Consider the following 21,528-nt stretch of genomic DNA (forward strand, 5'->3'; position numbering starts at 1 on the left):
ACACAGGGAAAAAAAGGTCGGACCTTTGGAAAATTTGGTTTTGTGTATGTAGAATTTTGCAATTAGAATAATCAAGTTAACCAACAGTTGCATTTTCCTATCATTATTAGTATAGTGTAATATAATATCTTTGGCTTGTAATTTAATTGGTGTGTTGGAGTGCGCTATGATGTAAACCTCAACTTATTTTGAAAATTTACATAAAAAAATAAAATAGGTGCTGACAGTTAATAGGTAGTGGGCCCCACTGCGTGCAACCAGGATTACAGAATTAAATGGTTCTGCCTGCGTGCGTGGGGGGCAACCCCAGCTCATCTGATGGCAGTATCAGGCAGTCCCGTGAAGCGTTTGCGTGGGAGTTCCCTCCACCGCCATGTCGGGATGGTGCGCATCCCTCTCCTTCTCTCTCACTCTCTCTCTCCATCCTCCCCCACATTAATAGCTTAGCGCGGCGGGAGCAGCTCCTACAGCATCCAGCATCCCTGCATCCATCCCTGCCTGCCTTTGAGCAGCAGCACCCGGCGCAGAACAACCCACTGAATCAGTGATGCCACAGCATCATCCGCATTTCGACCAGAAATAACTGACAGTTTTTCCATAGAGGAGACAGAGGGGAGAGGAAATTTTATAAATAAGACGGCAACTGCCCATGAAGATGTCCAACGCTGACACCGTCTTAAACCCCGCCGATCGGGTGGTAAAATGTAAGTCAGCCTACATTTTCCGCACGGATGTGGATGAATTACATAACATCTCAAGTGATGCGGCTTGGTGGAAAAACGTTGGCCTCTGTATTCGCTTATATTTATTCATTATGTCGTGCTGTGATATTTGATTTTATTTGTGCAGAAGCAAATCTTTGATGTTGATAAACAATCCTGGGTTATTTCTCTGCTGAATAAGCCCTCCCCTAAAGGAAGGGAGCACATAGGGATGTATAAGGACGCATGCATTATGATCTAACTGGATCAATTTGTTATTGCTCGGTTTTACCGTAGCATAGCGTGTAGGTTGTGGGAGAAAAGCCCTATTGCTGAGCTCTGTGGCTGAAGCTGGGTGATGCAGCAGGATTTCGTGGGCAGCAGAGGAGGAAGAGGACATGAAATTGACGTTTTAGGAGGATATACTACTTACCAGTAGTGAGTCACGTTTTAATTTGATAAGGGGGGAAAAAGAGCATGTGAGAAACTGATTGAGGTGAATGATGAGGTCCTCACAGTTCCCATTGCTGACTTGGACCAGCTTATTTTGAGCATGCATCTGCACTGTTGATAATATAGAGTACAGTGTATTATCAGGATGACCAAGAAGATCACACTGTATAAACAACTAACATGTTTTAATGCTCAAAAGTTGGAGTAACATGGGACAATATACACTGATTCACAGATGTTCTAATCATTATTTAAAGCATAAAATGTTTTCAGTTGACTTTAAATATAAACATGCACCAAAAATGCTATTTCCTGACAACAATCTGAAAATAGAATGAGAAATGGATGAAACATCAATAATCTCTAGAATCCTGCGGTTTACCTTGAAGCCAAAAACAGCACTGGAAATATTTTGGGCATGTTTGCAAAACTGCAATAAATGTTAAACCCTCATATGGAACTTAAAAGAATATCTTAATTTCAATTCAGTTTATTTCTATAGTGCCAATTCACAACACACTTGTCATCTCAAGGCACTTTACAGTTCACCAGATCATACTGTCAAATTGATTCAAAGTTATCTATCTAAGGAAAACCAGTTGATTGCATCGACTCATTGACTAGAATGCATTCCCTCACACTAAGCATGCTTGTAGTGACAGTGGAGAGGAAAAACTCCCTTTTAACAGAAAGAAACCTCCACCAGAACGAGGCTTAGTGTGATCTTAAAAATCCTGACCTTGATAAACATGTACGAATTTAAATAGATATGATCACATATTATCTGGACTTCTAAATTAAACGCACCAAAAATTATCCTTAAATTTAGAGCCAGTTCATAATAACAAGAAATATCTCATCCTTTGTGCAATTAGTGTGATGATCAACAATATTCTTCCAACTAGGGATGTGGCGGCCGCGTGGTTAGGGCATAGGGCTTGGAATCCTGAGGTTGTGAGTTTGAAACCCACTCCCACTCACTGCTACTCTGGGTCCCTGAGCAAGATCCGTAACCCCCTATTGCACTGCACAGTGCCAGCCCACTACCCCCCATTAATTTCTCCATTGTGATATCAATAAAATTTATTTTTTTATGTGCTCAAAAGCCGTGCTGCCTTTTGCAAAAAAAAAAAAAAAAAAACTGATCTGCACATATTAAGGATAGCTAATGCATATAGACAAAACAGCTTCATAGTTCGATAAGCCATTTCAGTTTATAGCTACAAATACAAGGTATTCTAAACTACTGAAAATGTTATACCTGCATCACCATGGCAGCAAGACTGAGCATTGTGCTGCAAAGGCATTGTCATCGCATTATCTATGTGCAAAATGTAAGGTGGCCCCAAATGAAATACTGATCAGGGCCTAATACAACCTTGAAGTTGATCTGACACAGAACAGTTTTAATAAAGAATAAGAGAAGTTAAAAATGAACCAAATGCAAAATAATGACACACTTCTATCTATCTATCTATCTATCTATCTATCTATCTATCTATCTATCTATCTATCTATCTATCTATCTATCTATCTATCTATCTATCTATCTATCTATCTATCTATCTATCTATCTATCTATCTATCTATCTATCTATCTATCTATCTATCTATCTATCTATCTATCTATCTATCTATCTATCTATCTATCTATCTATCTGGTTATGAAAACATTCAATATTAAACACATTTTCATTACAGAATTGTTAGCTTTAGCCAAGGTATGTTTAAAGGCAACATACTGATCTGAAAAGTGAACCGAATTTAATTGCATATCCCGATGTTTTGACTGTACTGTATGCACTAGAAACACACACACCATCCCAGGGGATAAACCTTGCTTGTAATAAACAGTACAAAAAATACGGACATTTATTAATTAATTGAGTAAATAATAAGCAAAAAATATTACCAATAAATATATTCTTAGCACAAAAACTAATATTTAACATATTTAACATTATGGAAACATCTTTGATATGTTGTTTTTCCCAAAGAGCACAACACAGCAGTTTGGTTTGACTTGTGAAAAATGTTGGTTAAAGAATCAGACCCCAAGATCAAACATGGGACCAGCATGAAAAAGAGGTTCTAGGCTGTTGTGGTCCTGTTCTGTTCTTTCAGACACCAAAGAGCCTTTGTTTGAAAAAAAAAAAAAGGCTGTGTGTCATTTCTTATAACTTAAATCCCTTAAGGAAATGAGAACATCAAACAAGAAGTGTGAATGGGCAAAACCAACCTGCTCACTAAACTCTCAAATGTGGCACAATTCATAAGGTAGTAACTGGAGACCAGAAGGTTAATTTGAGTGGCAGTTCTTGGTGTTGGACACAGTTGGTAGCACCAAAAATACCAAACTCTTCAGAGTTGGAAACAAATGAGAAAGAAAATGAAAACGGGGGTTCATTTAAACTTATGTCACGTTAGATGATTTATTTACTAATATAGTTCTCTTCTACATGGCAGGCATCTACTGACCTATTTCTAAGTAGGTATGGCAGCTTGAAGAACAAAATGACAAAAGGAAAGAATTTATCAGCAATTCTTAAAATTGTGTTATGCAAACAGAAGGTCCATCTCAGTCATGGCACCCAGCCAGGCTTTCTGGCTGAACTGCTTTGGTTTTGTAACATGATCATGTAACACCAAGCACTTTGAGGAGTCTAAAACTCTGAAAGTGTTTTGTATTTGTTTCGTTTATACTATTTGCGTATGGTATACAAACCTGTCTTATTTTAAATTTCATTTTTTCCACATTAATGACTGATTAAAACAAGAAATCATTTCTTTAAATCCAGGATCTAGTTATTTTCTGGAGGTTTTTTAAGTATGTTAATAGAGTCATTTCTCGTGCTTGTGGATATTCCTTTTGTCACTTTTAACTTTTCTTGCTATTTTGGTATCCAGCTTTGTAGAGACAACCATTTCCTTTTACAGTTCCCGGTGGGGGAAAAAAAAAAAAAAAAACAATAAAAAAACATTAGGAACTGAATCAAACAGCCATCAGTTGATCAAAGTATGCTCTCAAGAAAATAGTGAGTTATTGTGTTCAGGTGCGTTCACACTACATGAGACAAGGATATTTTTATCCTTATGGGCATAGAGGTAACCTAAAGAACACAAGATTTATCTCCAGTTGTTGGTGTTTTTTTTACATACACACTTTGACCTGACAGAGCACAGAAAGCTTTGGTTTCTGCTGGCTTGTGCAGTTTGTTTTCTGCAGCATTGTAAACGTCAACATGCATGAGGCCATAATTCTACCTGTGCACAATCTTTCCTCTCGGAGCCCCTCCTTTTTTTATCTTTAAATCACTCAAGAGTATCCACAGTGATGACATTGTTAGGTGAGATAGGAATACACCTATCAGTTTCATTTCTACCCACTGTACATGTTTCAGTTGCAATACAGATTGAAAATGTTGTTACCTAAGAATTTCTTCTCGGATTATTTCTTAGGCATCATGAACACAATATGAGTTTTATTGAGAGCTGATTTTGTCTTGTCAGCTGCGCAGCCTTGTCTAATAAATCTCTGTACCCATGTGAAACTCCAGTGCAAATTGCAGTTTTCTGGAGCACCACTGGCTGCGCTCCAACAGTCAGCTGCTGTTGCTGTTGCCCCTGCTGCTGCTGTTGCCCGGCAACATACAGTATTTCATAGCTCAGCTGAGCTCAGCGCTGAGCAGAAGTCAGCGTTTCATCTCTGCACCACATATCTATATCAGTGTACTTTTGTACTAAGCCTTTTCTTCATAAGGTTTGGTTGAAGAACATTGCATAAGGGGCAGGAATAATTTGTTAAGGATTTCAGTGTTATTAACCATTAAAGAAGATTATTAGGAAAATATAGATGACAATTTTACATAGATTATATTTTTGTTTTACTCATTTCACTTTATTTGTAATTCAGTTTTATTGATTTTATAATTAACTCCTTTTGAAGAATTGGACCATAGATTGATGGGATTTCTACACAAAACAATTCAAAAGGAAAAATAAATGTATGAATGTTATGGATTTTTCTGTGTCTTGTTTTCCTGTTAAAAAGCACATCAATATTGTTTAGTTCACATACCAGGTTCAGTTTGAATTTCTCCTCAGAGGTATATCGGTATTAATTAAAGTTTGTCAGCCAAATATCGATATGTTGTGCTCATCTTTTTCATATTTTACTACTTTTAAGAGATCTTTATTCCAAATTAACCTTATAAAAAATGTTTAAAGCTGGCGACTTCACAAGAGTTAGGGCAACCAATGAGGGTACTTTGAGTTCATGTTCTCTGTTATGTATTCTTTATTTGCATGTTTTCACTTACGTTCCTTAAAAGCGTTTTTTTGTTTATGCACCTTTAAACTAAACATCTTACTCACTTTGTTTAACACTTTGTAGGCCTATAATTTTAAAAGTCATTGCTAAAGCACTAGGAAATAGTTAAGTAGGTACAGTTCAGATTTTAATGGCTGTTATTTAATTACCAAACGTCTTAATTGGTCATTTGAATAGGTGTTGTTATATAAAGCTCATCCTCTGGTCAATGCATTTTATTGAAATGGTTATCTTAGTTCCAAAACCACTGCCCTGCTGTTAGAAAGAGAGAAATAGTTCTTGTTAGTTAAGGAACTATGACAAAAAGGATGTTTACTCTGTCATATGTATAAGGTTGTTTTGAGAACCAGAGCATTAGCCTAGTAGTTTTTCGAAACTAGACATTTAACTTCAGACATTTTACTTTTGCTGTTGGCACCAAACCATTAACTTGTCCTGTGTCCATTAGTTTCACAGCATCAGTTTGCTCTTCATATACTAGCAATTATTTTAGACTATATGCCTGACATCTCTGTGATTAGTTCATTAGAATATAAGATGACCAGATTTGTGAAATCAAATCTGGGGACATTTCCAACAACAAAAATCCATAGTAAAAGCCAGGAATATCTCTCCTAACACTGGTAGTATTTTCTTAAAATTAATAAAATGAATAAATCGATAATGTTTTTTATAGAAAACTAGAATTGTGTCTCTGGGTTTGGAGTGAGAGTGAAGGGGTCAAGAGTGGTTAGCAGGGCTTTCCAGTTTTGGGGGCTTAAAGAGCTTTTTCTCCCTCTAAGGGGCGTGACATGAGTAATGGAAGAAAACTAAAAAGTATTTATTTTTTCCTTTTTAGCTTAGCATTTTGGACAAGCTGTTAGCTCAGCCTCCAGATACATAAACTGTATTTTACATTAAGGTTTTCTAGAGCATTTGCTTATATAGGAAACCTTATCTCCATTTAACTTTAGGAAGAAACTTCTCAAAGCTTGATAAGCTAATGATTTATTTAGAGGATGTAGGACTATATAGTGTAAAATTTATGTTACTCTATTTTCTGATTTGTTGATTTAATTTGAAAATATTGAGTAACTTCAATTAATTTTTATAAATTTCACCTAATAATAAACACTTTTTACATATATTAAATAAAATATTCAATTTAAGTCAGTTTATTGATATGGCGCTAATTAACAACATGTGTCATCTCAAGCCACTTTACAAAGACAGTTCAACCACATCATACAGTCAGATTGGATCAAAGTTTTTAATCTAAGCAAGCAAGCCCACTGTTTGGACTAATTGACTCGACAGCAATACCTCACACCAAGCATGCTTGTAGCAATAGTGGAGAGGAAAACTCCCTTTTAACAAAAAGAATACTCCAGCGGAACCAGGCTCAGTGTGAGCGGCCATCTGCAGAGGCCCACTGAGATTAAAGGATCCAAAATGTAACTGTCAACCAGCTCCAAAAGCAGCCCCTTCCCAGAAACACATAGCCAGGCAGATGAACTCCGATCCAGCTACCATGTCAGAGGATGAATGAGAGCACATACAGACCATTACAGTCTGAGAAACAGGACTACACTAAAAAACAGGCCAGGCTCCAAAATCTATAAACAAAGGTGTTGTTGGCAGCAGCACAGCTGATATTTCTCTCCAGGATGGTGCCAAACAGGAACTGGTCAGATGAAATTATTATGATGAGGAAAAACAGGGAGCATAACATTAGAGATTGAACTAACAAATACTGCAGAATAGGAGAATAGAGATAGAATGACGCAGAATGGGAGAATAGAATGAAGCAGAAGGGGGAAAAGGGGTCCCTATGTCCTCAAACAGTCTAAGTCTATAGCAGCATAACTATAGAGATAGCACAGGATACCCTGAGCTACTTTAACTATGAGCTTTATCAAAAATTATTTTAAGCCTTGCCTTAAAAGTAGACAGTGTGTCTGCCTCATAGACTAAACCTCGTAGTTTGTTTCATGGGAGAGGAGCCTGATAACTTAAAGATCTGCTCCCATTCTTATTTTAGAAATTCTAGGAACCATTTGTAAACCTGCAAATTGAGAGCAAAGTGCTCTGTTAGGAACTTAAGGTACAATCAGCTCTCTGATATAAGGCGGACCTAGGCCATTTAAGGCTTTATATGTGAGAGGGGAATTCTTCTGGAGTTTATTCTATTCAATTCTATTTTGGAGTTAACAGGAAGCCGATAAAGAGAAGCTAGGATAGGAGATATATGATATCTCCTTTTAATTTTCATGTGAACTCTGGCTGCAGCATTTTGGATCAGCTGAAGGCTTAGTTTGTTGACTTCCTGATAATAAAGAATTACAATAGTCAAGCCTTGAAGTAATGCATGGACTAGTTTCTCAGAATCACCCCTAGATATTTCTCATTTTTGCAACAATTTGGAGGTAAAAGAAGGAAATTCTAGAAACCTCTTTGATATGGGATTTAATGACAGGTCCTGATCACTTTTCAGGCTGTGTTGTTATATGTAGTGAGTTCATTCACTTCCTCTGCAGTGCGTTCAACGCTGCCGAGTTTGTACTTGCTGGTTAAGTGTTAAAGCACACGTTGCCATCACAGATACACACTGGTTCTGTGAAAATTTTTAGGCCCTCTAACCACACTTGCAGGGGCTTGCCTCATTATCCCAGGAGTAGTGGCTTTGAGATTTCTCTAGTTTAACATTTATTATTAACGACCATCTTCATCATGTTGAACTCAGAGTCTCTTTCTTTGTCTCTTCTTCCTTCGGCTCTGCTGAGTGGTCCTGTTTGTTGCACAACACAGAAATCCGACAGACAGCTCCTCTTTACACTGAGTTTAATACTTTTATTGAATTATAAAATATTTTCATGTTGCTCATAAGTGTGTATTATTGTAGCTATATATTTCACACAGCTGTAGATTAGCAACTGGACTTACATTTTCTCCCAATGTAAATTATTCATGGTTCTGACACTTAGAAGGATTTATTTGTTTTGAGCCACAGTATTTCTAGATTAATGTTTGTGCATGGGCTTAGCCACTTTTGGTCAAACTGAGATAATCAGAAAATTCAAAATAAAGAAAAAAAAAAAATATAACTTGCCTGTCATCACTTAGGTAATGATTAATGCTTGGGTTTCACAGTTTCACAGACTGTCCATTGGCTAGATTTAATGCCTGCACTCTTTAGAGAACCATGAAAGTGAACTGTTTGTTTTACGTAGAAATCAGAGAATGTTTCAGCTGCACTACAATAAAATGTATTAAATAGCCCATCTGCTTACAAAGATTATATATTTTTGAACAAAAAGAATTGAATTGTTGGAAGCTCTAGCAGTTAATGATTTTTCTGTCATATGCCCATTAGTTAAATGACAATATTTGCCTCTGTGCTCTCTCCTTAGCTGTCCCCTTTCCCTTGAGCCACCGCCTTACAATGAAGGAAGTGTTTGACTGTGAAGGCAAACCTCGTGTGGATCTCCTGAAAGCTAACCTGACCAAGGAGGGCCGCGTGGAGGAAGCTGTGGCACTTCGAATCATCAATGAGGGTGCAGCCATCCTCCGCCAGGAGAAAACTATTCTTGACATCGAGGCACCAGTTACAGGTATAGTAGAGATTCTTCTGAGATAGTTTAGACAAACTCAATAAGAACAAAAGCAGTCCCCCCCCCCCCCCCCCCCCTTTGTAACCTACAACAATAATTGTATGTTAAAAATAAATAAGTAAAATAAAACTGTTAATAGTCAGACATAGTCACTGACGTATAAATGGGGCAGAGAGAATGGTCCGAACACGGTAACTGAACTGGACCATGCCAGCCACTAATGAACTCCGCTAAACTAATACTAGTTCAATGGTTGGCATGGTTAAGTTGTGGCTTGGTTCTCTGATAACAAAGAGCGCATTGGCAGACCTCGTCTGCTCCTATTTACAGACATCTGGGGAGCAGTCTGAGGTTAAGGGTCATGCTCAGGGACCCCATCAAATGAGCGTGGTGCGACATTTTGGTTTCGGAGGATGCCGAAACCGATGCTCTCGTTGAAATTATCCAGGCATATAATCCAGGCATATATATATATATATATATATATATATATATATATATATATATATATATATATATATATATATATATATATATATATATATATATATATATATATATACAGGTGCTGGTCATAAAATTAGAATATCATGAAAAAGTAGATTGATTTCAGTAATTCCATTTAAAAAGTGAAACTTGTATATTATATTCATACATTACATACAAACTCATATATTTCAGATGTTTATTTTGTTTAATTTTGATGATTACAAATGACAACAAATGAAAATCTCAAATTCATCATATCAGAAAATTAGAATATTACTGAAGACCAATAAAAACAAAGGATTTATAGAAATGTTGGCCAACTGAAAAGTATGAACATGAAAAGTATGAGCATGTACAGCACTCAGTATTTAGTTGGGCCTCCTTTGGCCTGTATTACTGCAGCAATGCGGCGTGGCATGGAGTCGATCAGTCTGTGGCACTGCTCAGGTGTTATGATAGCCCAGGTTGCTCTAATAGTGGCTTTTAGCTCTTCTGAATTGTTGGGTCTGGTGTATTGCATCTTCTTCTTCACAATACCCCATGGATTTTCTATGGGGTTAAGGTCAGGAGAGTTTGCTGGCCAATTAAGAACAGGGATACCATGGTCCTTCAACCAGGTACTGGTAGCTTTGGCACTGTGTGCAGGTGCCAAGTCCTGTTGGAAAATGAAATCTGCATCTCCAAAAAGTTGGTCAGCTGCAGGAAGCATGAAGTGCTCTAAAACTTCCTGGTATGTGGCTGCGTTGACCCTGGACCTCAGAAAACACAATGGACCAACACCAGCAGATGACATGGCACCCCAAACCATCACTGACTGTGGAAACTTTACACTGGACTTCAAGCAACGTGGATGAAGTGCCTCTCTTCTTTTCCTCCAGACTGTGGGACCTTGATTTCCAAAGGAAATGAAAATTTACTTTCATCAGAGAACATGACTTTGGACCACTCACCAGCAGTCCAGTCCTGTTTCTCTTTAGACGCTTCTGACGCTGTCTGTGGTTCAAGAGTGGCTTGACACAAGGAATGCGACAGCAGAAACCCATGTCTTTCATACGTCTGTGTGTGGTGGTTCTTGAAGCACTCACTCCAGCTGCAGTCCACTCTTTGTGAATCTCCCCCACATTTTTGAAGGGGTTTTGTTTCACAATCCTCTCCAGGGTGCGGTTATCTCTCTTGCTTGTACACTTTTTTCGACCACATCTTTTCCTTCCCTTCGCCTCTCTATTAATGTGCTTGGACACTGAGCTCTGTGAACAGCCAGCCTCTTTAGCGATGACCTTTTGTGTCTTGCCCTCCTTGTGCAAGGTGTCGATGGTCGTCTTTTGGACAACTGTCAAGTCAGCAGTCTTCCCCATGATTTTGTAGCCTATAGAACTAGACTGAAAGACCATTTAAAGGCTTTTGCAGGTGGTTTGAGTTAATTAGCTGATTAGAGTGTGGCACCAGGGGCCATCAATTTTGAACCTTTTCACAATATTCTAATTTTCTGATATGATGAATTTGAGATTTTCATTTGTTGTCATTTGTAATCATCAAAATTAAACAAAATAAACATCTGAAATATATGAGTTTGTATGTAATGTATGAATATAATATACAAGTTTCACTTTTTAAATGGAATTACTGAAATCAATCTACTTTTTCATGATATTCTAATTTTATGACCAGCACCTGTATATATATATATATATATATATATATATATTAGGGATGCACGATATAATCGGCCCCCTATCGGTATCGGCCTTAAAACTGAATATCGGACATCGGCCACCCCACCGATATTTAACCCGATATTTGATCAGCTTCTGAGTTTCTAAAGTCTAAAAAAAAAATATACTACTTCTTCTTCTTCCTCAGAAACTTCTTTTTTACAGACTTAAAAACTTCTAAAGATGAGGGGAAAAATATTGATACATTAGAATATCACAATATCTTCATATGCTGATATATTGCCATTTAAAAACACCATATCAATCTCTTTTACTAATGAAATATTGCTATATGTCACCGTTATGCTACGAAATCCCCCGAAAATTCACGAAATTTTGCCATATTTTTATATATTGATATATTGATGCGGTATCCATCTATTTTACTAACAAAATCTCACAAGAATTTGCAAAATATCACGAGAGTTTGAACGATGAAATTTCACGAGATTTTGAAAGTAAAATAGATCGATACCGCGTTTTTAAAAATCAATTTGATATCAGCATATGGAAATATATTTGAGTATATTATTTTTCAAAGTGTCAGAAATGGATAACAAAGCTGCTATTTTCAATGACTACTTATTTTTGTCCAGCTTTAACATCGGTATCGATATCGGTTATCGGCTACATGAGTTTTAAAATATCGGCATATCGGATATCGGGCAAAATCCCAATATCGTGCATCCCTAATCTATATATATATATATATATATATATATATATATATATATATATATATATATATATATATATATATTAGTGCTGTCAAAATTATCGCGTTATTATCGCGTTAACGCGAGGCCATTTTAATGCCGATAATTTTTTTAACGTGAGATTAACGCTATGTGGTTTTATGGTACAATTTTCCAAGTACATCCCGCTGCAGCCTGCGGGAAGGAGGGGCTATTTTCCCCCAGTCTATGCATTTTCCATAGGCTTCGAGAGCGGAGCTCCTCAAGGAAAAAAGACGCTCATACACTGGGTGGCGCTAGTGCCTTTTCTTTAAGCCCCACCACCAATAAACAAGTTGAGTGTCTGGTAACTAGTAGCAACCTGAAATACGCTGAGAAAACAGATTACTGAGGTGAAATGGAATCTGCTACGGCACTCTTGCTGTCTGTGTACGCCACAGGTCGGTATCGTGTGTGTGTGTGTGTGTGTGTGTGGGTGGGTGTGTGTGTGTTCTCATTTTTGTTGAGAGGCTGAAAAGTAACTTTCTAGAGCATAGATTACCTCCATCTGGTGATATCGGTCTATTGATTTTGATGTATTGATTGAAAATTGTTCATTATTATCTTGGTTAATTGACACCTAATGTTAACTCTACTACATTTTATAGCAGTAGGGTAAAATGCTTGTCTTTGTTCAAAAGACTGTATTAACTGTAAAGACCGTCTTTTACATCAGCCTGTTTTCAGGGCCTTTTTTTTGGCTACATATTTGTTATTTTTTGCTACATGCCTCCCCATCTTCTTGTCATATGTTTCTATGGCATAAATCAGTGTCTGTGACCTGTTTTCATTTAAAAAAAAAGAACATTGGCACAAACCTAGCCTGTATGTATTTTTTGTATGTCATCGAGAGTATTTAAATGATTTTCAATCAGAAAAAAAATGTGTGATTAAAATGCGATTAATCGCGAGTTAACTTAAGCATTGATGCGATTAATCGCGATTAAAAAAGTTTTATCGATTGACAGCACTAATATATATATATATATATATATATATATATATATATATATATATATATATATATATATATATATATATATATATATATATATATATATATATATATATATATATATATATATATATATATATTGCTGTACCAAGCCCACAACATTAAGTGGATTTCGACACATGCCATTTAACTGTTTTCATCCTTAAAGATCCAGATCCAGATACATCATTGACAGCTTACTGCCACCTGCTTTGGACATTGTTAAACATCTCAGCCCAGATTTGCCTTCTGAAATTTTACATCCAGTACTTTGCCTATGGAGCTGTACAGGACAGGGAGGAGCTATACACCAAATTCTTGGACACCTTGAAAGATGCACTACAGAAACCATCTGTTTACCTGCAAGTGAAGCGTGGAGGAGTAAAACACGGGATGCTGGAATAACAACCTAATTTCAGAGCTCTAGTTCAAGCAATGCAAGCCAAACCCACCCTGTTTTGCTGAGCTGCTTTTACTGTTTAGAACAGAAGAACGGAAGCCAGTAAAGATGAACGGATGAAAAGTCTGGGACCATCAAAAGAAAAGGGTTCTGTGCATGACAGCAATTGAAGAAAGGAAAGGAGTTTGTGCTGCACTGTCCACTCTCACAAAACTGATGGCTGAAATACAATAGCAATTAGCCACTCTAACTGCCTCACAATCCTCCATCTCCTTTCAGCCATTTACTCAATGAAACGCTCAGACACTGTACCACCTTTAATTCTAAAGCTTGCTTCTGTTGTGGAGAAGATGGAAATGTAAGACTACAAAGTCAGAACCGAACAGTTAACACCAAGCACACACAAATCAACGAAAGAAAACAGAAATGGCAAAGACAAAATCCTTCCTCCCATCAGTATTTAAACTAGAGTTGGTTCCTGTTGAGGGACAAATAGGAACTGTGCAAGACGCACCCTGTCCTGCACCAAAGAAGAGGAGGAGGAATGTTTGCAAAGCTACTACAAACCAGAGGGGCCAGAAATGTTGCCTTGAGGACTGATTGGATCTTAAATCAGTATTGCTGGTCAGACCTACCAGTGCTTGCTTGACATTGGATCACTGGTGACTACATTACCTGTTTTATTCTATGATCAACACCCTCATGAATACCAAAAAGAATAATTAATTTTATTACAACACAGAGATGATCAAATTATCTGCTGTAATCTTACATGTTTAGCTATTTTACATGTGTCTGCTATTTCAAAAAGTGTGCTCATGAATAGAGTAGGAAATAATGCTGATCCTGTAATAAAAAACAAAACAAAAATTTTTTTACAATGACTGCAGTTTCAGACACACCCTCTCCTCACTGTAACTACCGTATGTGGAATTAATTTAGGCAACTTTATAAAGCTTTTACATTATCCACACTTTACTTTTACACTTTAGTTACTGCAGAACAATGTGTACTTTTTTTCTATTTTTGTTGTATAGTTGGACACATATCTCGTGTTATCAGAAAAAAATATAAAATACATCTAATTTTCTTTGGTTTATTGATATGCTGTGTATACTGGTAAAATGTGATTAAAACACAGTGAAATCTCATGAAAAAAACCCACTTCTTTTATATGCTAAAGTAACAACACCATGAAATTCAGCTCTTGTATTAGATCAGATTCCTTTTTATGAGGAAAATCTTCCATTTAAAAAGTTTTGGACACTTTTGGCACGTCTGTGCCAAAGTCACCGATCCGCCTGGGACACTGTCCACTAAAACCTTGCTGGATCAAATATGCGTTAACTGATTCAGTCAAAATTTGCTGCAGTCACTGTGAAGATGTGGTTCTGTACATTCTGAGGATTCTTGCTGAGTTTTAAAGAGGTTTTTATGTTTTGCAGTCTTTATTTTGAAAACAAATTGGTGAGGCTTAAAAATGTAGCTTTTTGCTCCAGCTTGTGTTTGCTGAACCATACCATCCAAATGTCCTGCATACTGATGCCAGTGTAACTGGACTAGGTGATGCCTGCCTTATATCAGGAACAAGAAGGAAACATAGCCTATGACAGCTGGGCCTTTTATCCCGCCCATAAACTTGAATTTCTTGCCCTGAAATTGAGCGTGACTGAAAAGTTCAAAGACTATGTATATGGCGTCAACTGCACTGTAACCGACAGCAACCTCTTGACCTACATACTTACTACAGCCATATTATATGCTACTGGAAATCATTTGTTTGCTATATTGTCTACTTATTAATTTAAACTGTTTCCAGAGCAGGAAATCAAAACTGTGATGCAGTAGACCACACCCCTGCTCCAGCAATGATTCTGAACTCATCCACCAGTTCATCTTCCAGCACACCGCCAATGCCAATGCTATCTGAGGAAATCATGAAAGCCATCTGCCAGAGTGAGAACTATTGCTAAGGGAGTGGTCAAGGCTAGAGCTGAGTAGAGCTGGTGGCTTGGTCCTGAACGTTAAAATAGCAGTGGACGTAGAGCAAAAAATGAAGACCTGTGGCCGTTGTGTGAGGAAAGGCTTTACCAGATGGTGCTGCTCTGTTGGTAAACGTCACAAGATTGGGACCGTTAGAATGCCTATGCTTGGATTTTTTGAGCCTGACACACGTGATATCCTTGTCCTTACCAATCACTTCACCAAGTTCGCTGATAGCATTCCTACTTCAAATCAAAGAGCCAATACAGTTTATGGGAGAATTTTATAATTTACTGTGGCATTCGAGAATGCATAGCGACCAAGGAAAAGACTTTGATTTTGATATGTATTAGGTCAGCGTGCTGAGGAAGAGTCCAGTCGGAAAGGGTCAGCAAAGTGTTGCTGTTTGGAACTGGTTAAGAACCACCAAGGTACCCAAGGCAATCTTTTTCCCTGTATAGTCACTGATATCCTTATAGGAAACTGAACCTGGAGCATCTGAGGTATTTACATCAGCCAGTTTTGTGATCAGCTTTCCATCCAACACAAAGACCAACTTAATGTCATGTCTAAGGAAGGTCACCGTGTGGAACAAGAGTCTGGTCTAAGGGCTCAGAGAGGATGTCGCTGCTCAGAACTGGTTTAAAACCACCAAGTTATCCAAGGCAATCACTTTACCTTATAAGAAACTGCACTGGAGCATCTCAGTGAACTACATCAGCATGTTTTGTGATTCCTATCCTTCTTGATGAAGAGCTATGTCGTTCTTTTCCACTTTCGTTCTGTCAGATATCAATGCAGTGGCCTCCGAGGACATTTACACACTGGCCTTTAGAACTGCTGTTCTCATATGCCAGCTGAATGCCAAGAGCGATAGTGAAGTTGTTGAATACTCGTTAGATAAGCTGTTAGAGGACCTGCAACTCAACCATGAGGAGCTTCTTGACCTTTGCATTTTGCTGGTCTGTGATTACTGTGATAAGATCCCTGGTTTGGGTCCTAAGAAAGCTTCGATGCTGTTCCAGAAGCATTGTCATGTTGACTGCAGCCATTTGAAAGCAAGGCTTTACAATACCCATGCCAGAACAACCTAAGATTCAACACCATTGTGTTGAATCAGCATTTACATACAAAAACAAACGGGTAATTTGGAGAGTCTGTATCAGGAGCCACACGTAATTCGATTGGCTGAACGTCAAAGGAGCAGAAGGCATGCGTGCGGGTAGAGTCGCGTTGCTCAAGTCTTGCATTTAGTGAAGCGGGAAGGGAGGAATTAATAGTTTTATTCAATGTATTTCTATGTTAAACACCCACGTGGGTTACATTCTACTTTCTTGTTTTTAGGCCTATATTTGTACCTATTTGACTTGAACTTTGTGAATTTATCTGTGAAAATAACTATACATTGCTCCGCTTAACTTACTTCCTGAAGAGTCTATAAATGGTAGATTGTACGACCTAGCACTCAAAACAAAAAAACTGACAAAGTACAGATAAAGGAGTGCCAGTTGTAATTAAAGCACTCGAATGAATGCATGAATGAAATGGTGGCGTATTTCATGTACAGTACTGCTGATCCTTATGCTTCCCCGTGGAGTTTTAATGTTTTTGTTTCCACCAATATGCAGCTCACAATATACAGTAGCAGGGATATACAGGTCAGGTACACAACTGGTGCCGATTATCAGTCTGTGTACGTTTTAGAGTGTTGAGGAGCTTTTGATCAGTAATCAATTAGCTTAGTTTTCTTTGGTTGTATAAATGAACTGACCCTTTGACTTAACCAGTCTTGGGCAAGTTACTTAAAAAAAGTATTTCTTTAGTTCCTTCTCTCTGTTACAGCTCATTGAGAGTAACTCGTTACTAGCCAAAGTAACCTTGCAGTTATTTCTTATGTTTTACAATGCTGAAGAATTTTGAAAATTTTATTGTTATTATTATTATTAAAAACTACTAGAGGTTAAATTATGGAATGTAAGGTGTTTGTTATTAATTTATAAATTATATAATTATTTAAAAGGCCTCCAGATATGAAATTATGAAAACTAATCTTAAATATATTGGAGTGTGTGGTTAGCCAACTAACTTGCAATATTAATCAGTAGATGTGAAGATGTTTATAATAAAAAGAAAAAAAAGATGTTATGGCATTAAGTTCTTTTGACATTGACAGCCTTCATTACCAGCAAGTAAAATCATTTCAGCCCTGAGAATGTAAAGAACATGTCTCACTTAAAGGCAGCAGCTGTGAGTCAGTATTAAGATGATGTGCAGAGCTTCTTTAAATTAAAACTTCTAACCGACATTTGTAAAGTTCCTGTAGATATTGAAAAAATCACAGAAACATTTATCATTCAGCAAGTGCTTTTTCTCTAGGAATTAAATGGTTGGCTCTGCACCATTGTCTCTGCTCTGTGTTAATGCTGAAGTTCTGCATCTCTATGCACCATGTATGCTTACATGTGCACATTGCTGTCACATGCTCTTACACTAGCAGACTGTTATCCTTGTGTATGCAAGTTGAGTAAGGATTAACAAATCTGTTTAAAGCGTAATGAGTAAAGTGTAACTGGCTTTTAAAAACTAATTGGTTAGTGCTAGTTAGTGTCACACAGATAACGTAACCCATTATTTAATAAGTTAGTCTCAACACCTTCACTTTACCACCCGTGAAAGTGGGAATGAGATCATGTAAAGAAAATTAGACAGATGTATGTCTTCATTTGTCAGGAAATGATAGCAAATACTTATTAGACAAAACCTACCCATATTAATAATTCAAATGTTTAAAACGACTGAACAAAATGAACAAATTGAGGTGTTTATACTAGGAGCCTTAATATATGGAATGGCCTGCGCATTTGTTGGTTGCATTTGCCTGTGTAGTTGCTGAATTATAGAGCAATTCAACTCATAGGAAATGTTATACTAAAAAGAAATTAATGGACACCAGAGAAAAACAAATTTTTCAAACAGCTTAAAAAACATACCGTATTTTCACGACTATAAGGCGCACTTAAACGTCTTTTTTTCCCCTCAAAATGTGCGGTGCGCCCTTTGGTGCGGTGCGCCCTATGTGTGTTGTAACTGCGACTTTTGAGACCACCTCATTGAGGAGATGATGAAAGAGTGGCTGAATGTAAGGAGACCAGGTGTTTTTTTTCCACTCATCACCATCGCTGTTAATATGTGACTCCATGCGTGCCCATCTCACAGCTGATGTGAAAAACATGGGGAAACAAATTAACGCTGTGCTCGCTGTTCAACCACTCGACATCGTTGTGAACTGGACCCAGCAGGTGCAGCAGATGCAGCGAGTTTACATGCAAAGTCAATGGTTGACGCGCGTATAGGCGCAGCAAAAGGCCCCGCAGCGCGTTTTGAGCAGCAGGCGCAGCGCGTCGGGAGCGTTTAAGCATCTGACGCACCGCCAACGCGCTGCTGCTCGAGATGGAAAAATGTAAGTTTTGTTGCTGAACGCGCCGCATCAACCAATCAGAGAAGCCGATGTGGGAGCTGACAGCGAGACAGACACAGCGCTCTGATGACATGATATTAACGCAAATGAAAAAGGCTGGATGGATGAGGAGATGATGAAAGCGTGGCTGAGGCAGGTGTATGTGAGGAGACCAGGTGTTTTTTTCCACGCATCACCATCGCTGCGTGCCCATCTCACAGCCGATGTGAAAAACAAGGTGAATCAAATGAACACTGTGCTCGCCGTTATCCCGGGGGGTCTGACAAAGGAACTTCAACCGCTCAACATCGGTGTGAAGCGGCCGTTCAAAGTAAGGCTGCGAGCGGCGTGGGAGCGATGGATGACAGACGGAGACCACAGTTTCAGGATAAGTGGAAGGCAGCGCCGGGCAAGTTACGCCACCGTTAGCGGATGGATTGTAGATGCTTGGACTAACGTGTCTGCTGGCTCTGTTGTTCAAGCTTTCACAAAAGCAGGCATTATTTCTGAGGAGCCACGCTGCACAGAAAGTGACTCTGACAGCGAAGAAGGGGAAATTGGCATGTCTGATTTAGCGCAGCTGTTTAATTCAGAAACAGAGGATGATGACTTTGATGGGTTTGACTAATACTTTGTAATAAATACATGAATAAAGCACAATCATACTCAGTTTTGCTCCCGCTCTATTTTTCTACCTGAAAACTTAATTCAACAGCAGCCTCTGGGCCCGGTCTCCTCCGCGTATACCACGGTGGCTGGCAGGTGTTTTTTCATCTAAATAATCTAAATCTTGCAGCTATATTTGCTGTGATCAGTGGGAATAAAGTAGTTTTAATATGTTTTTAAGTGAGAAAGTCCACCTGAAAACTTAATAATTGCAGTCAGTTCATCCAGATTATCTATTTCTGTCGGAGGCGCTCAGACCCCCACATACCAGCGGTGCACCGACAGTAAAAATCCCTTCATCAGCAGCCTCTAGGCTGGGCAGCCTCCGGGTTCATGCGGTGGCTGGCAGGTGTTTTTCATCTAAATAATTTAAACTGCAGGCACCAGGATACCGGTAATAAAAGCGAACATATTCCGTCGGCAGGTTTCAGGATTTTAAGCTAATTTAGGAGTGATCACAGCGCTGTGTCATCTGCGATGTGTCTTTCTCACGGCCAGCTGCCAGGTTTGATTAATACTTTGTAATAAATACATGAATAAAGCACAGTCATACTCAGTTTTGCCCCCGCTGTATTTTTAAATACGCAGTAGAGGTATTTAAAGGTAGTAGAGGACTTGTACCTGTATATAAAAAACGCACCCTATAGTCCGGTACGCCTTATGTGTGTGTTAAATACAGAAATGGGACACATAACTGAGAGTGCGCCTTTTAGTACGGTGCGCCTTATGGTCATGAAAATACGGTACATCACTTTGTGGTAAAATTTTGCCCGGGGGTAACAGTTTGGTTGGTAATTATTCTACACAGTCAGTTCTTTAGTGTTTCTTAGGATGAACATGTTAAGTATGTATTCCTTTGCTCTTTGCTGTTGTTTTGGTTCAAATAGGATAACTCTCTTGGTGCTGATCCTGGTCATAATTAAACCACAGATCTAACTTAAGTATACCTAAGTAGTGTTTTTTGTTGATTGCTTTATTTATTTGATGTAGGGAAACAGGATGTAAGGTAAATAGTTGAGGTCATTTCAGGAAAAATTTTAATAGAACATTGAGGTAGGCTCATACAGCGGATGGCCTATATTTTTGAGTGACATACATTTTTTCGTTCTTGTATCAGCATCGGCCGATGGGTGCATGCTTCCCATTGTTTACATTTTGTTTGATTATTAATATATATGTTGTTTTTTTTTATTGAGACCTGTGTAACTGTATTGGTGTATTCTTTGTCATGTAAATAGAGGAAGAAAAACCTTGGCTTCAAAAATCAGTCCCAAAAATTTGGCAGCATATATCAGGGATTGGTTAGAGTAATGTCAAAATAATTGGTATTGGCAAAAAAAACTTGTATCAATCTCTCATAGACACATTTATTTTAAGATAATGGAGCACCAGGATTTCATTTACTTGAGGAATCAAAGTTATGGATACTTGGAGATGCTTTGGCTGTCAATATATCAATTAATCAGTATGTTGTACTTAAGGTTAGCATTTAAATTTGCAAGACCATGGTGAGGAAATGGATGAGGCACATTGTAACAGATAGTTCAGAGTGAAATGTATTGGATAAAAATATAGCAAAGCCAAAATATAGGGAAATTTTAATTGCATATAAGGTTAGATAAGAACATAAAATCAATATATTATAAGTATAACCAGTATAGAAGCTTAAAAAAACTTCAGCTTTAATACAGGGGCTAGGACTTCAGTTCAGATTAATTCGAAACATTTTAAAAGAATTAGTGCCATTAAAGTGATTGTGGAGGATTTTTGCACATTTAATAAAAGCCCCGGCCACTCCTCTTTAAAAAAGAATGCACATGCGAGAGCACAAGCCCAATTCTCCTTCTGTACACTCTGTTTACAAGTTGCTGTTCTCGTAGCCCATACAAGCTTACTGTGCTAGTATGTCTGCCCTAATCCATAAATCCCTCAATCACTATATACAGTATATAATGGACTTTGTAGCAAACTTACTGTTCGGACGAATGTTCATTGCTCTTTGCTCCGTTGATTACGTAA

The 21,528-nt window shown here is 37.9% G+C and overlaps 1 protein-coding gene across 2 annotated transcripts in view; it reads left to right on the forward strand.

The window, feature by feature from the left end:
* Positions 1 to 387: 387 nt before the first annotated feature.
* ppp3ca (protein phosphatase 3, catalytic subunit, alpha isozyme) overlaps positions 388 to 21,528 on the forward strand; it is a 57,069-nt gene continuing 35,928 nt past the window's right edge. The window contains exons 1-2 of one of the 2 annotated variants that reach the window (XM_038277012.1): positions 388 to 704; positions 8,874 to 9,074. In XM_038277012.1, the coding sequence (XP_038132940.1) occupies positions 650 to 704; positions 8,874 to 9,074 (256 nt within the window). In that variant the 5' untranslated portion in view covers positions 388 to 649. The remainder of the gene's footprint in view (positions 705 to 8,873; positions 9,075 to 21,528) is intronic. The other variant, XM_038277002.1, reaches the window with a different exon arrangement.

This window comes from Cyprinodon tularosa, unplaced genomic scaffold (genome assembly GCF_016077235.1).
Source record: "Cyprinodon tularosa strain WSP-4 unplaced genomic scaffold, ASM1607723v1 ctg101, whole genome shotgun sequence".
Taxonomy (NCBI): domain Eukaryota; kingdom Metazoa; phylum Chordata; class Actinopteri; order Cyprinodontiformes; family Cyprinodontidae; genus Cyprinodon; species Cyprinodon tularosa.